General features: G+C 33.8%; 1 protein-coding gene across 1 annotated transcript; it reads left to right on the top strand.

Annotated features, from left to right (window-relative positions):
- Nucleotides 1-11,300: 11,300 nt before the first annotated feature.
- LOC148872456 (receptor-like protein 1) lies at nt 11,301-16,824 on the top strand. Its single transcript, XM_088970127.1, has 7 exons — nt 11,301-11,711; nt 11,849-12,007; nt 12,095-12,295; nt 14,586-14,738; nt 14,999-15,193; nt 15,875-16,021; nt 16,391-16,824. The coding sequence occupies exons 1-7, from the start codon at nt 11,321-11,323 to the stop codon at nt 16,822-16,824; spliced, it is 1,680 nt and encodes a 559-aa protein (XP_088826253.1). The 5' UTR covers nt 11,301-11,320.
- Nucleotides 16,825-17,278: the final 454 nt, after the last annotated feature.

The following is a 17,278-nucleotide window of genomic DNA, read 5'->3' as shown; positions in this document are numbered from 1 at the left end:
TTGCGACACTTGTCCTAGTGAAATCTCAATGACATACTAAAAATGATTGGTTAAGCACCAACTTTTACTTTTGTCACAAAAAACATGTTTGCTCTTCTACTCCAGGAATTAGACTCTTTAGGATGTTGTGGTTCTCAACATGGGATCCCAGTTAACGTAGCTCTATTGATGCCACAAGAAGTTGAGTGAAAGCGGAAACCCCACACTTCAGCCCAAGTTTCACAATTTGTTGGTATTTCAAAGGATCTTTAAAGATATGAGACAATGAAAGATACTCATAGTTATAATTATTTATATGGAAGAAATATAGTTAAAATATTAATTATTAGTATAGATAAACAATGCATTGGTTCAGCGGAGTGCTAAAACTTTCACAGGATTTTGGCAAAGGCTAAAATTAGATATCTAATTCAGGACTTCATATTCGAAGTTTAATCAAGATCAGGATTCTGCATTCGCGAAATTTACCTCGGGCCTGGTGGTGCTGACACCTCCAATTGCAAAGCTGGAGCTTGGATTCAGAGGTGACAAGCATCTATGGCCGTGAGATGCATTCTGTTACTTTGCAAATGCACATACAAGAAATAAGGCTATAAAACACATCCATTCCAATTGTTTGTAGTAAAATCAAACTAAAACAATCAGCATTTAAGGTAAAGACAATTTAATATATTTTTAAAAATTTACCATGTGGTTGATACTCAATATATCCTTTTGATCATTTTTGTCATCAAAATAAATATTGGGTTGATGAGGAGTGGGTGCCTTGCCTTGAGCCCACTCGAGACTGGGGACAGAGTAAGGAAAATTCGAGGATTTCCCATCCTTCATGAGAAGTGTGGGCCTTGCCCTGAATTCGCCTGACACAAAGGATAAGGCAGGGAAGTTTGAGGACTCCTCGTCCTTAACGAGGAGTGGGTCCCGCCTTGCCTTGAGCTTTGTCGACACTAGGGACAGGGTAAGGAAAATTCAAGGATTTCCCATCCTTGATGAGGAGTGGGGGCCTTGCCCTGAATTCGCCTGGCACAAAGGATAAGGCACGGAAATTTGAGGACTCCTTGTCCCTAACGAGGAGTGGGTCCCACCTTGCCTTGAACTTGCCTGACACTAGGATGGGGTAGAGTGTCTTGACTGCGGAGCGGAGACAGGGATGGGGTGCTCCACCCCATTGCCAATCCTACATAATTGTTAATTATTAGTGAAATTAATAAAAATGCTAGCTTTTGTAATTATTTCTATTTATTTAAAGTCAATCAAAGTTTCATTTAAAAATAATGAAAATAATAATTGTTATTAAAATTCCTACAAATGGTTAATAAGATTAAATTTATTAAAAAATATTTGTCCATATTAATTAAATTAACAATAACTTCTTTTTGTAAATCAACATTAAATGAAAAATGCACTTATTAAAATTTTAAATATTAATAATAACATTGAATATTTTTAGTTAATTAACAAAAAATTTTAATTATAAATTTATCAATTAATTAATAATAAATAAAATTATTCAATCTTTTAGATTTTTGCATGCATGGCATGAGTCCCCGCTAGTTAAATATAATTCTTAGCATCTGTAGTGTACTACGTTATGCTGTATATTTGATCCAGAAGTACTAAAGCAATCATAAAGCTACATGAAAACAGCCTCAATCCAATCTACCAGTCTACACGACTGTGGTTGTAGGACATTGGTACAAAAATTTGTCACCTAAATCATTTATTCAGATATTATAGAGTTTTCAATTTCGGTTTAAAATGGAATGCATGGAGTTTTCAATATCAGTTTATTGGATCAGCCTTGATTCAGGCAATACGCATATAAAAGTAGTTTATATATACCTATCAGGCTATCACTAATATCAGTTTATCAGGTCAGCCTGGATTCTAGATCTTTCCAATAATAATTTATCAGGTCAAATTCCAGAGCACTTGATCAGGGATGTTCCAGCTTAGCGTTTCTTAAGTTATCGTGCAATAATTTGTATGGAAAAGTACTTCCTACAATTACAAACCTAACTAGCTTGAAGTTATACCACTCACCCACCAAGCATTTGGACACCTTCCGATCGCCCATTGGCCCGACGGCCTAGGCTGATGGTGGGAAACAGTGGTTCTAAAAAAGTACCATTTCCCATCATCGACCTTCCTTGAAGATTCCCCTATATTAGTAGATGGCCAATGGTGGCAACCAAAATCTATTACATGATTTGAGCTATGATATCTAATTCCTCTCTCTCTTTTTTCTGAAAAAAAAAATTCTTTTAGATGGTCGAGGAGTTGTAACCCCGTTTATTGGGTCACTTCATCTAAACATTGAATAAATGCTTGATTTTCTTTTTGCAACAGGAAAGCTTAAATAGAAATTTGCAGGGATCATACGTGCACCTTTAATTTACAACTTATTTTATAAAAAGAAAAAACAATTTACAAGCAAAAAACAAAAGACTCAGTCGTGGGCATCTAAATCATGTATCATGTATCGAGAGTTTTGCATAAAGGGTGTTTAGATCACTGAGTTTCTTATGGGAATTATGGTCAAAGAATTGAGAGATGGGTGGTGTATATCACGTCTGCGATTAGAGGGGCTTGCAGTGGTATTTTGGTTTTATTATCAGTTTTCAGCAGTTGGATTTTCAACACTAAGGTGTTAGGAGGTTTTCCTTTTATAAGGGGGGTTTAAAGTAATTTTCCCTTTAAAATATTTATATTAATTAATAAATAGCTAAATATAATTAAAATTAAATCCATATTCAATGAATATTAAATAATGTTATTATCAAAAGTTAATAAATATAGTTAGTAAATTACCAAAAATTAATAAATACTATCATTAGTTAACTCATCATAACTTTTTAAAGTATTTTGGGTAAATGTTGTTATACTTATGTTAATTAACAATATTTTATAAAAATTGGAAACCCATTAATTAATTTCTATAAAAGTGATAATGATATTTAGTAATTATCAAAAAAACTAAAATTTGAGTTATTATTGTTATTATAGTTAATAATCGAATGTAGGGAATAAAATATTATAATGTTGGAAAGTGAAATTATTAATTAATTTATATTGGAAAATAAAAGACATTGTAATTTTGTTAGTAAACTACTTCATAAAAATAAATATTTAATGAAAATTTAAAATAATTTTCAATAAATCTCCACAATATTTTCAAAAATTTTCATAAAATAACATTTTAGAAATTAAAAGATAAAATATTGCACTTTTAGAAAAATTTTGAAAGTGTATTTACAATGTATTAAATGATTATTGTAAATTATTAGAATATTTTTAAAATTTTAGGAAAATTTATTACATTTGATAGACTTTGGAAAGCTATTGAAAAATTATATAATTTTCATTGTTAATTATTGAAAATTTTTAAAGATAAATGAGTTGGGAAAAGGGAAAGCTGTAATTCGAACCAATAATTACACAAATTAATAAGATAAATTAGTATAATAATGGAAAAGGAAATTATTAATTCGTTTATATTAGCAAATATAAGATAAATTAGTGTAATTCTATAAGTAAACATTTAAAAAGTAATTAAATTATTTAATAACAATTTAAAAATAAATTTGAACAAGTATTCAAAATTACACAAATGTAATAAAATTTCCAAATTTTTCATAAAATTAATTTTTTTTTTGAAAATTAAAGACAATTTAATATACTTTTAAAAATTTACCATGTGGTTGATACTCAATATATCGTTTTGATCATTTTTGTCATCAAAATATATATTAGGTTGACGAGGAGCGGGTGCCTTGCCTTGAGCTTGCTCGACACTAGGGACAGGGTAAGGAAAATTCGAGGATTTCCCATCCTTGATGAGGAGTGGGGGCCTTGCCCTGAATTCGCCCGGCACAAAGGATAAGGCACGGAAATTTGAGGACTCCTTGTCCCTAACGAGGAGTGGGTCCCACCTTACCTTGAACTTGCCTGACACTAGGATGGGGTAGAGTGTCTTGACTGCGGAGCGGAGACAGGGATGGGGTGCTCCACCCCATTGCCAATCCTACATAATTGTTAATTATTAGTGAAATTAATAAAAATGCTAGCTTTTGTAATTATTTCTATTTATTTAAAGTCAATCAAAGTTTCATTTAAAAATAATGAAAATAATAATTGTTATTAAAATTCCTACAAATGGTTAATAAGATTAAATTTTTTAAAAAATATTTATCCATATTAATTAAATTAACAATAACTTCTTTTTGTAAATCAACATTAAATGAAAAATGCACTTATTAAAATTTTAAATATTAATAATAACATTGAATATTTTTAGTTAATTAACAAAAAATTTTAATAATAAATTTATCAATTAATTAATAATAAATAAAATTATTCAATCTTTCAGATTTTTGCATGCATGGCATGAGTCCCCGCTAGTTAAATATAATTCTTAGCATCTGTAGTGTACTACGTTATGCTGTATATTTGGTCCAGAAGTACTAAAGCAGTCAGTAAAGCTACATGAAAACAGCCTCAATCCAATCTACCAGTCTACCCGACTGTGGTTGTAGGACATTGGTACAAAAATTTGTCACCTAAATCATTTATTCAGATATTATAGAGTTTTCAATTTCAGTTTAAAATGTAATGCATGGAGTTTTCAATATCAGTTTATTGGATCAGCCTTGATTCAGGCAATATGCATATAAAAGTAGTTTATATATGCCTATCAGGCTATCACTAATATTGGTTTGAAAGTGTTTTAGGTCCACGTCTCGTGCATGGAAACTAGTTTAATTGATCAAATTGAGTTACTAAGTTTAGTATGCTAATTATGTTAAGTGATTGTTAATTTACTATTATTTAAGAAAACTATGTTAGAGTTTAAAGAATAATTTTACTCTTAATAATTAATAATTTAATGACTAATTATTAACTATTATACCATCATAAACCCCTTTATTGTTATTAGGGATGGCAATTTTCTCCATTTCCCTGATCCCTGTGGAGATCCGCCCCGAATGGGGTGGGGATGGGGATGATTTTCTCCCTACAGGGGCGAGAATGGGGAAATTTTCATCCCCGTTAGAGGGGACGGGGCAGGGATGGGGAGAGCACTCCCTGTCCCACGTGGTCCCCGATCCCCGCCATGTGGGATCCCCACTAATATATGTATATATGTATGCATACGTTATATATGTATATATGTACACATACATCTAATATATTAATATTTTTAAAAATATGGTTGAATCTTTTCTAATAGGACTAAATTTTTATTATTTTAATTTTATTTTTTAAACAAAATAAAAAACAAAAAAATGGTTAACATTATAAAAAATCACAGGGGATGGGGATCCCCGTGGGAACAGATAATTAAATTAATTATTGTTAATGTAATGACTCTAATTTGATAAAATCCTTTAAGTATTTTGCTTTAAAATGAATAAAATTTATTTTTTAACATCAAAAGTGACCTTTAAAATTTTATAGTCTAAAGTAGACTTTCAAGTTTCATTTTAAAAATTATTTAATTTATATTTGAAACTCTAAGTAATAAAATTAAATTTTAATTTAATCTATAAATAACAGAAAATTACATTTAATGAACAGAAATTAGTCAAGAAGATAACCAAAAATAAAGTATCAATAATTTTGTCATCATTACTTATAAAAGTGCCTGCTGTTTGTCATTCGTATGCATCCTTAATCCTTGAAACACCCAAGCCGTTTGTCATACATATGCATCCTTAATCCTTGGAAAAGACAACGTTTTCATCGTCCGGAAAAAATTATAAACTTTGTATTGTTTTTCTACAGAAACCACCAAGGTTTTAGGTCAGATGTTTGATCATCTAGGTCAAATAGTTCAAGCGGTTGATAGATTTAACCCTTAGATAGGAATGTTAGGGTAGAAATACATACATACATAAATACATATATATAGTGGCCATGGGCCACTTTAATAAAGTTAATTAAGAAATTAAATAAATAAATTAAATGAATAAAGAAAATGAAGTTAATTGTTTAATTTAATAAACAAAACTAATCGATCTAAATGAGTAAATTAAGCCAATTAAGAACCTAAAATGGAATCACTTTTGTCATTGTTTTTTAGGTCAATGGGTTGATTGTTTGGTCCGAATGGATCATCCTTATCACTACGGTTGATTGTTTGTCATCGTTTTCTAGTTATGAATGAACTATCATAGCATTGAGGGGGTGACCACATACAAACAACCCTCTTCGATTCTTCGGCTTGGATCGATTGGATATATTGAGAAAGTCTAGACATATTGGCTTCAAGCGGAAATAACATATTTCGAATTCAAAGCCCTCCCTTCAAGGCTTCAACCCAACAATGAAACACAGATAAATGTGAACTCCGCCTCAAAGAGAGTGTTTCATACTCAAATTTACTTAACCTATTTAAATATCAACTCGATAAATAATATTCATTTAAACTATTTAAGCTAAAAAGAAAAGGAATTAAATAATATTCATTATATATTTTCAAAAAAAAAATTAAGTGCTTTTACGGTAAGGTCTCCATTTAATAAAAGAATGCATCCCCACCCCCTATAAGCAGTTAAGGAATCTAAGAATTGATCAAAACTTAACTTTGAAGAAGGTCCCTAGAGTTGGCAACAACTAAGTGAAGTCGCCAAGGGATTTGGTTTAGTCTACTCCCTAGAATTCCCCTCCAACCCTAAAATTTGTTGATTTTCTTCTATTGTTTCACATTCATTTTTAATTTTCAAGGTGATTTCAATCACTTGTGAGCAATTAATGTTGGGCATCTCTGTGCATTAGTATCCTGTAGGGTTCTTGGAGTGACAAAAAACTCTTTATCAACCCCGACCTTGCTGCAGCATCGGCTACCAAATTAATTAACCTTCATGGAGCACTACCCAAAGGAGGCGGCCAAACCAGAGCATAGCAACTTTAATATCCCTTACACACAAAAAGAACTTCTTGCCAAAAGCTATCAACGTGCTGTCGTGCTATGTCATGCCGGCCCATGGTTTGGGCTTCCAGTTTGATAACAAGAGTATGTAAATGGGCCCGTTGAAGCCATACAATAAGTCAAAATGTGAAATAGACAGAAATAATTACACGACAAACTTTCAAGGCTTTTGGAAGTTTATTGGCCCGTCGACAAAACTTCGATTCAATAAATAAGAAATAATTTAAAATACTCCCATCCGTATTTATCTTCCAATAGCCAAAATTCGGAAGCTGCTACACCAAAGGGGAATCGGCATTAGTCTAATATACTGAGGGAACATAGATCTCCATTCCCATCACTGGGTCCCACTATACTAAATATGAGATGTGAAATCGGTGGAAAAATTCTTTGTTTCTAAGTTGAGAGTGACTAAATAGATGTAGCTTTTGGAAAAATTAATTCCAAAAGTCTTCAATTGTGAATTTTGAGAGTAAGTAAATAAACATAAAATGTGAAAAATTAATATTAGTTTCAAGTCTTTAATTTTCGGAAAATAAATTTTAAAAGGCGTTCATTGAACAATCATGTATGGTTGCAGCAAAGTATTTGATGTTATGTTTGATCGTAAAATTCCAAGTCGAGAATGATCAAAGTAGATGTGACTTGTGGAAAAATCAAGATATATAGTTTGGTCTTTAATTAGGATATGTGGTGTTTGTGACCAGGTCAATTATGTCTCATGCGGGGCTATCCCTCCTATTTAATTTAATTAGGATATGAAACCTAAATTGTAATTCAAATTACATTTTTACCCTTACAATAAAGAGGATTAAACTAAGAAATATGGGCATTTTAGTTAAAAGGAAAGTCCAAAGTGCTCAATTCATCTAACCAACCAATAATGATCAATTATACAATCAAACCCAAATTAATTTGTTTAAAGTTATTTTCAATTCATGATATTTAATAAGAAGACACTTTAATTCATGTGCTTTTAATAAGATATAATGTTTTGATCATTTTTAGTTTAATTTACTCTTTAAAATCCAATTGTTATCCGAAATTTATTCCTGATATCCATTATGTTTGAAGTACGTAGAGCTCCATTCGCATCGCTGGACCCCACTACGCTAAATATGAGATATGATCATATGAAAGATGAGAGTGAAATTGGTGGAAAGTTCTCTACTACTAGGTTGAGAGTAACAAAATAGATGTAGATTGTGGAAAAATTAATTCCAAGTCTTCAATTTTGTGGTCTTTTTTATTTTTAATTCTGAGAGTAAGTAAATAGATGTAACGTGTGGGAAAAATCAATTTTAAACATCCATTGAAAAGTCATAGTCGGAGAAAAATTATTTAACGTTATGTTTGATAATAAAATTCTAAGTCGAGAGTGACCAAATAAACATTGTGTGACTTGTTGGAAAAATCAGGCTTTAGTGTTTGGGTGCTAGGGATAAAAACAATTCTAAGTCTTCAATTATGGGGCACATGTAGCAATTTGTGGGCCCTAGTTACTGTATAATTCTTAGCATCTTCACTACGTTATGCTGTATGATATTCGATGCAGATGTGCTAGAACAGTCAGTATAACGCTACATAACAACAATTTGCCACCTAATCATTAATTCAGATTGAGAGTTTTCAATATGATCAGCTTTAGATGTGCTTCATACAGTTTATGCTTTACCAGTTGACCCGGATGGTTGAGCCATTCAATCCGGGAACTGGTCAGAGGGAAAACTTATTTATATCAGTCTTAGATAGCTAAGGTCAAACTGGGAAAAAACTGGGAGAAAAAAGGGTGGAGAGAGAACTAGAAACTGCAAAAATATGAAGTTGTCTTAGATTGGTCCGCCTCTTCCTCTTTTATAATTTCTTATGGAGCTATCTCCTAATCTAATTAGGAAACAATTCAGATTTAAAACAAATATGGACTCTAATTAGAGATATACTTTGTCTATTTATAAGATTTGATGCTCCATACCGAAATTCACCCCATGTCACATGATAACATGTGACAGTTTAATTAATCATATTAATTTTGGGCCTTAGGCCCATCAGCTATAAGGCTCACAACCAAAAGGTGTTGCATGGCCAACTTAGGGCTAATTTGTATGGCATGTGACCCCACAATGACCTCACATAAGTCCACATGGTCGATCCTATCATTCACTTTGTCCGACAAAGTGGTCGATCCTATCATTATGATCATCCACTCAAGTGAATTCTTAAATTGTCCCAACATACCCAGGTTTTGACCCTCAATAGATTTCACTAATTGGCATATCAAAAGCAGCCCAATCCAACACCTAGTGCAGTACTATAATTAAGTGTAGGGGTTATATCCAACTTTTCAGTTTTGCCCATTAATCTCCAAGATATAGGACATAACTGAAAAATGTTCCGAGTTTAGTGTTTCAACCAAACACACACTGCATGTGCTTTGGGTATATCCTTATCAGCTGAAACAAACTATCCCAACTTCTTTGGCAAGAATATCAATGTTAGCTAAACACACACTGCATGTACTGAATTGTCGCATTTTAAGTTTGGGGACCAAAGTAACAACAGAGACAAAGTACAGGATACTAATTGAGAATACTCTCCTTTTTTTGTGAACATAAAGCTCCATTCATCACTCGACCCCATTATATTAAATATGAGAATGAACTTGGTGGAAAATTCTTTGTTTCTAACTTGAGAGTGACTAAATAGATGTAGCTTGTGGAAAATTTAATTCTGAGCATTCAATTTTGTGGCCTTTTTTCAATTTTGAGAGTAAGTAAATAGATGTAACGAGTGAAAAAAGAAAAAATAGGTTTCTAACTTGAGAGTGACTAAATAGATGAATTTCTTCCCCAAATCCACTAGTTTGAATAATTCTAAGCATTACTAAAGTCCTCTTGTTGGTTCCTGAATAACCATTGTAAGTTCCTGATTTACTAGTGCGAATACTTTGGAAGAAATCCATGCTGTTGTAAATTCCTAAATAACCTAAGGGCATTAACGGTAAAACTTGCTTTACATAGGCCATCAACTATGGTGTTATATGTAGTTGGAGATGGAGAAACATTGCTTAGGATCATATCACAGAAGATTTTGTTAGATTCTACTGATTGTCTAGATTTAAAGAAACAGATCATCAAAATATTGTAACTCTATATGTTAAGAATTATATCATTTTGAAGCATTTCTTCGAACAAATTGAGACGTAGTGGTAGTAAGCAATACCTGGTGGCACCGATAATCAAAGCATCGTAAGTAATGGCATCTAGGTTGATCCCAACTTCCCTCGTTCTACCAAGAATTACGTATGCTTCATCAACTCCAACTAATCGACAATAGGCCACAACTAGATCTGTTCATGGGTCAGGGTCGGGCTGGGCTTTTGCTCTTTATTAACATGAATTTTTCAGGCCCGAGCCCGAGCCTGATCCTCATAAAAAGCCTGAAGCTCAGGCCCGAGGCCGAAGCCCGACTTGTGAGTTTGAGCGTGGGTGCCCTCTGAGGATTGAGAGAATGGTGCCTGTTGAATTCGTCGATTCCTGGGAGTCTGAGAGTGAGAATAGAAATTGAAAAAGTGAGAAGATAGAACTCATCGCTCGAGAGACAGAGAGAGAGAGAGAGAGAAAGAGAGAAAGAGAGACGGTTGCCCTGTCTTATAAAGGGTAAAAATGGTATTTTATTTTTATTTCATTTTGGTTAAATTTATTTAAATAAACATTAGGGTCAAATTTATTATTTTCCGCTGTCATCTAATTGAAGATTGATTAAATCGTTTGGAAATTATAAATGATGTTTTAGAAAAATTTTAATTTTAGGATAGATTTTAGTAAATCCATGAAACTATAAAAGGTGTTTTAATAAATGACCATTTCTATTTTTAGTAATGATTTTATAAGAGGTTATTTTCTAAAAAGACTAGAGGGAGAAGGGGCTAAATATTTTCATGTCTATTTCATCCAAAGTTCCATTAAAGTTTCTTGAGCTAAACGGGATGGTTAACGAGTAACCACGTATGATGTAGGGGACCCACGTATGACATGGTTAATGCTAATGGGCTTTATGCCCCTACGTCAAGTACTAGAGTGTTGTGGCCGAATAATTGGATAGCCATGACTCATAAAGTCATAAGTCATACATATATGGACCGTTGCAACCATGACAATATATTGCTAAAGCGTGGGACTTACGTCTATCCATCACACAAAAGAGACTCCAATTTTACTTCAAGTCTATAAGATGTAGAACTTGTGGGTATGTTGTGGTAATATGTAGACCACAACAATTATTATTCATTTTGCTCTAATTACAGCTACCTATATATAGAGGAGAGGGGAGTTAGAAAGCTGAAACAGGGGAAATCCATCCATTTCTCAAAATCATGGGTGGGCTTTGAGGATGAGAACATTATGGGCATCGCTTATGGTTATACTGCTGCTACATCAGTTTCATCATCATCATCATGAATCAATGGCATGTTTGGAGCAGGAGAAGATGGCTCTTTTAGCTTTCAAGGCTTCTGTTCCATGGACTGATTATGATGATACTTCTTCCGGCTGTCTCCCATCTTGGGTTGAGGACGATGATAATGATGATTGTTGTTCCTGGGAGAGAGTTCAATGTAATCTTACCACTGGCCGGATCATCCAACTCTATCTCTGTTATACCAGAAGTCGGGCATATGATGATGATGTTCATCTACCAATTTGGCTTTTAAATGCTCCCTTTCAAGAGCTTCAACATCTTGACTTATCTGAGAACGGGTTTCGAGGTTTGGCAGACAATGAAGGTATTGCTAATTAATTAAGAAAACTGCAATTTGTTTTATAATCGTCTTTCAATTAAACCATGATTGTCAACACAAGCCCATAAGTAATATCCAGCCGTTGAGAGCGAGATGGATGGATGTATTTATTCTTATTGCAGGGCTGGAACCGTTGGGTAGATTAAAGAGGCTGGAGGTTCTTCTCGACTTGAGTCTTAATGCTTTCAACAACAGCATCCTGCTGTCTTTGGGTGCCCTCAAATCCCTCAAGAATCTGTCTCTCAGTGAGAACAATTTGGAAGGGAACTTTCCTGCTGAAGGTATATTGAATTCAGATGAGGCACATATATTATCTTTATATGTAATTATACTCTCAACTTTCATTAATGATTAATGATGATGTGCAGAACTTGCCGGTCTGGAGAATTTGCAAATGTTGGATTTGAGTTGGAATGGATTCAATGGCAGTGTTCAAGCAATCCAAGGCCTGACATCCCTTTGCTCATTGGATCTTTCTCACAATCAATTTGAAGGAAGATTTGACACATCATTCATTGCTAGCCTCACTTTTCTTGAATACCTTTCTCTTTCACATAACCGCTTCAAAGGTTCATTTTCATTTCATTCCTTCACTAACCTTTCCAAAATTGACTCATTTGAATGTGAAGATAATGGGCTAATAGTTGAAGCCGACGACTATCCAACCTGGGTTCTATCCTTCCAATTAAAGTCTCTTGCATTATCAAGTTTCACATTCAAAATTGATGCTTTTCCGAGTTTCCTCTACCACCAGCATGAGTTGATAGTAGTTCAACTCTCTAGCAACAATTTAAGGGGGGGATTTTCCATTTGGTTGCTAGAAAACAATACCAAACTAGGCAGCTTAAATCTAATGAATAACTCCTTTACAGGCCCTCTTGTTCTTCCTCCTCATCCTTGTGTAAATTTGTCTGTTTTGATCCTTTCTAACAATAACTTCTCTGGTTCAATCCCAACAAATATCGGTGTAATCTTTCCAAATTTGAATACCTTAAAGTTATCACAAAATTGTTTTGAAGGAAAAATTCCTCCATCAATCGGTAAAATGAAATCGTTATGGTTTCTAGATCTTTCCAATAATAATTTATCAGGTCAAATTCCAGAGCACTTGATCATTGGATGCTCCAGATTAGGGTTTCTTAAGTTATCGCACAATAATTTGTATGGAAAAATACTTCCTACAATTACAAAAGAGACCACAACATTATTGGCCATGCGTGGGACTTAGTCTATCCATCACACAAAAAAGACTCCAATTTTACTTCAAGTCTATATGATGTAGAACTTGTGGGTATGTTGTGGTAATATGTAGACCACAACATTATTTGGGTGATATTCACGTTACACATTATATATGGTTTAGGCTTGTTGTTTAAGTGATCTAAACAATTTAAAAATGTTAGATTTGAGTGGAAATGAATTCACCGGCACTCTAGCAATCCAAGGTATATAAGCCTTTAAATCTCTCACGAATTTCTAAGTAGTTGGATTATCTATTTCTTAATCAACTTTAATTTTCTTTGTTAATATTACTAAAAAATTTGATGAATAATTTGAAGAATTAATAGGGCTCGAGAACTTGCAAAGGTTGGATTTGAGTGGGAATAAATTCAATCAGATTCCACCGATCCAAGGTATGTATTACATAACGTGTGTGATATTCATCATACATCCATATTTATAAAATAAAATAATGTTGCACATCACAAACACAAAGTTGATGCATGCCAAAGGCTGTGGTGATTTGGTCGGTACACAGATGGTCGTCTATCATGGTCTCTTGCAACAAATTAGTAGGCAATATCCCACCTGAAATTGGAGATTTAAGTGATATTCGTGCATTGAACCTGTCACACAACTATTTAAATGGGCAAATCCTACCAAGCTTTTCAAATTTGAGAAAAATAGAGAGTTTGCACATTTCCTACAACAATTTGACAGAAATGATCCCTCCTCAAATGATTGAACTAAACTCTTTGTCGAATTTCAATGTGGCTCATAACAACCTATCCGGAAGGACTCCAGAGAGAAAATGACAATTTGCAACATTCGAGGAATCTAGTTATGAGGGCAACCCTCTTCTTTGTGGAGAATCCTTAAAGAAGAATAATTGCACAAACAGTTCCACGGCACCACCATCTATGCAAACAGCTCCTGATGGCATGGACATGGGCATGGACATGGACAGCTTTGCTGTAAGCTTTATAGCTTCTTATATAACAGTGTTGTTGGGTTTGGTGGCAGTCTTCTACATAAACCACTATTGGCGACGAGTTTGGTTTTATCTAATTGATGTTTTTATTACCTCTATTTACTACTTTGTTGTGGACAATATCCATAAACTGTTATCTTTTTCTTATTAATTAACAATTGTATATTCAGTTTTTTTCTTTTTTTTGAGAAAATATTATTTCATTGCTCCAAATAAGATTTCAGTTTGGTGAAATGGAATTAACCAGAAGTTGGGATTTCTCAAAAGAAAAGAAAACTTAGAATTCATCAGTACATCTCGGATCGTATTCTCTTTGAATGTGATTTGCTGGGTACGTACCCTCAAATTCCTCAAGTGTCTATTTCTTAATCAACTTTAATTTTCTTTTTTAATATTACTATCAAATTTGATGAATAATTTGTAGAATTAACTGGGCTCGAGAACTTGCAAAGGTTGGATTTGAGTTGGAATGAATTCAATGAATTCAATCAACACAAAGTTGATGCATGCCAAAGGCTGTGTTGATTTGGTCTGTACACAGAAGGTCGTCTATCATGGTCTCAGCTGGTGTAAGGCGGGGCCCGTTTCAACAACTAGAGATTACTTCGGGTTGTAGTTTGCGTTGACATTTTCTGCTTTTATTTCAGACCTCAAAAGGTTTAACAAGTTGGAGGAAATACATTTAGATGCCAACAATTTTAACACAACGATTATACAATATATTGGCCTGCTTGCACCGGTAATTAAGAAATTGTATCTCAGTGGAAATCCATTGATGAGTGGATCAATTACCCGTGAAGGTATGTTAATTGTAGATTCATTAATATATAATTGCTAAAGTTAATATTGTATTGTATAGTCTTTTAGTTTTATACTTACAGAAGTTAGAATTTTGGTGGTAGACCCTTACAAATTAGAATGTTGCATGTGCAATTTTAGTAATTAAGGAAATACCAATCAAATAACTTAAGGATTATATTTTAGCACTGCTCTTTACCAAAGGAGGATGCACCCAAGGCCAATTTCTTCTTACATATATATGCTTTGAATCACCATGCAGGGTTGTGCAAACTAAGGAACCTTCAGGAGTTGAATCTTAGTGGCAACGATTTCGTGGGTAGTCTCAACCATTGTTTAGGAAACCTCACATCCCTTTTTGCATTGGATCTTTCTTACAATAAATTTGAAGGAAGCTTTGACACATCATTCATTGCTGGACTCCATCCTTTTTCTCCTTCACATAATCGCTTCCAAGGTTCATTTTCATTTCATTCCTTTGCTAACCTTTCCAAACTTGACTCATTTGAATGTGAAAATAACGGGCTAATAGTTGAGGCCGATGACTATCCAACCTGGGTTCCATCCTTCCAATTGAAGTCTCTTGCCTTATCAGGCTTCACATTCAAAAATGGTGCATTTTCGAGTTTCCTCTACTACCAGCATGAGTTGAGAGTAGTTCAACTCTCTAGCAACAATTTAAGGGGGGAATTTCCCATTTGGTTGCTAGAAAACAATACCAAACTAGGCCGCTTAAATCTAATGAATAACTCCTTTACAGGACCTCTTGTTCTTCCTCCTCATCCTTGTGTAAATTTGTCGGTTTTGATCCTTTCTAACAATAACTTCTCTGGTTCAATCCCAACAAATATCGGTGTCATCTTTCCAAATTTGGGAATCTTAAAGCTATCACAAAATTGTTTTGAAGGAAAAATTCCTCCATCAATCAGTAAAATGAAATCGTTATGGATTCTAGATCTTTCCAATGATAATTTATCAGGTCAAATTCCAGAGCACTTGATCATGGGATCCTCCAACTTAGCGTTTCTTAAGTTATCATACAATAATTTGTATGGAAAAATACTTCCTACAATTACAAACCTAACTAGCTTGATGTAGTTATACCTGGATCACAATCTCTTTGGTGAAAATCTTCCAGATAGCTTCTTGGATGGTTCCCAACAATTGTATGAATTAGATATCAGTCATAACAACATATCTGGTGCACTACCTAGATGGTTGGGAAATTTATCAAGTCTTCAATCTCTTGTTATGCGTAATAATCATCTTGAAGGATCAATTCCAAGTGAGTTTTGTCAACTACAATACCTCATATATTTGGATATCTCTGAAAATAATATCCATGGCTCGATTCCTTCTTGCTATAGCCCACAAGATTTGGAACATGTGCATCTCCAGAAAAATAGGTTGGAAGGACCAATGACAAATGCATTTTCAAACAACATTTCCTTGGTGACATTGGACATTAGGGAAAACCACTTAAATGGTGGAATTCCATAATGGATTGGTGGGCTTTCATCTCTAAATGTCATGCTTTTGGAAGGACAAATTCCAATTCAATTGTGCCAGTTGAAAAATCTCAACATAATAGACTTCTCTCTCAACTCTCTCTCAGGTTCGATACCTTTTTGCTTAAATAACATCACATTTAAAGGAGAATCAAACTCAAATGGAAGAGATTCAGAAGTTGAGCTTACTGTATTCGGATATGGTGAGTTATATTCATATAAAAGTATGTCATTTGGATCTGAAAATGATTTGGGTGGTGAAGACGTCAGGGTGGAAGTAGAAGTGGAGTTCACTACAAAATTCCTGTACGAAACTTACAAGGGTGTTGTTCTTGAGCTCATGTCTGGAATTGATCTCTCTTGCAACAAATTAGTAGGCAATATCCCACCTGAAATTGGATATTTAAGTGATATTCTTGCATTGAACCTGTCACACAACTATTTAAATGGGCAAATCCCACCAAGCATTTCAAATCTGAGAAAAATAGAGAGTTTGGACGTTTTCTACAACAATTTGACGGGAATGATCCCTCCTCAGATGATTGAGCTAAACTCTGTCAAATTTCACTGTGGCTCATAACAATCTATCCGGAAGGACTCCAGAGAGAAAAGGACAATTTGCAACATTCGGGGAAAGTAGCTATGAGGGCAACCCTCTTCTTTGTGGAGAACCCTTAAAGAAGAATAATTGCACAAACAGTTCCAAGGCACGACCATCTATGTAAACAGCTCCTGATGACATGGACATGGGCATGGACATGTACAGCTTTGTTGTAAGTTTTATAGCTTCTTATATAACAGTGCTGTTGGGTTTGGTGGCAGTTTTCTACATAAACCCCTATTGGCGACGAGTTTGGTTTTATCTAATTGATGTTTATATTACCTCTACTTACTACTTTGTTACGAACAATATCCACAAACTGTTATCTTTTTCTTATTAATTAACAATTGAAAATTCAGTTTTTTTTTTTTTTTTTGAGAAAGTATTATTTCATTGCTCCAAATAAGAATTCAGTTTGGTGAGATGGAATTAA

The sequence above is a fragment of the Nelumbo lutea genome, chromosome 2 (genome assembly GCF_056320005.1).
Source record: "Nelumbo lutea isolate HS-2025 chromosome 2, American lotus-T2T, whole genome shotgun sequence".
NCBI lineage: Eukaryota > Viridiplantae > Streptophyta > Magnoliopsida > Proteales > Nelumbonaceae > Nelumbo > Nelumbo lutea.
Note: the sequence above shows the minus strand (reverse complement) of the source record. Positions and strands in the feature narration are given on the sequence as shown.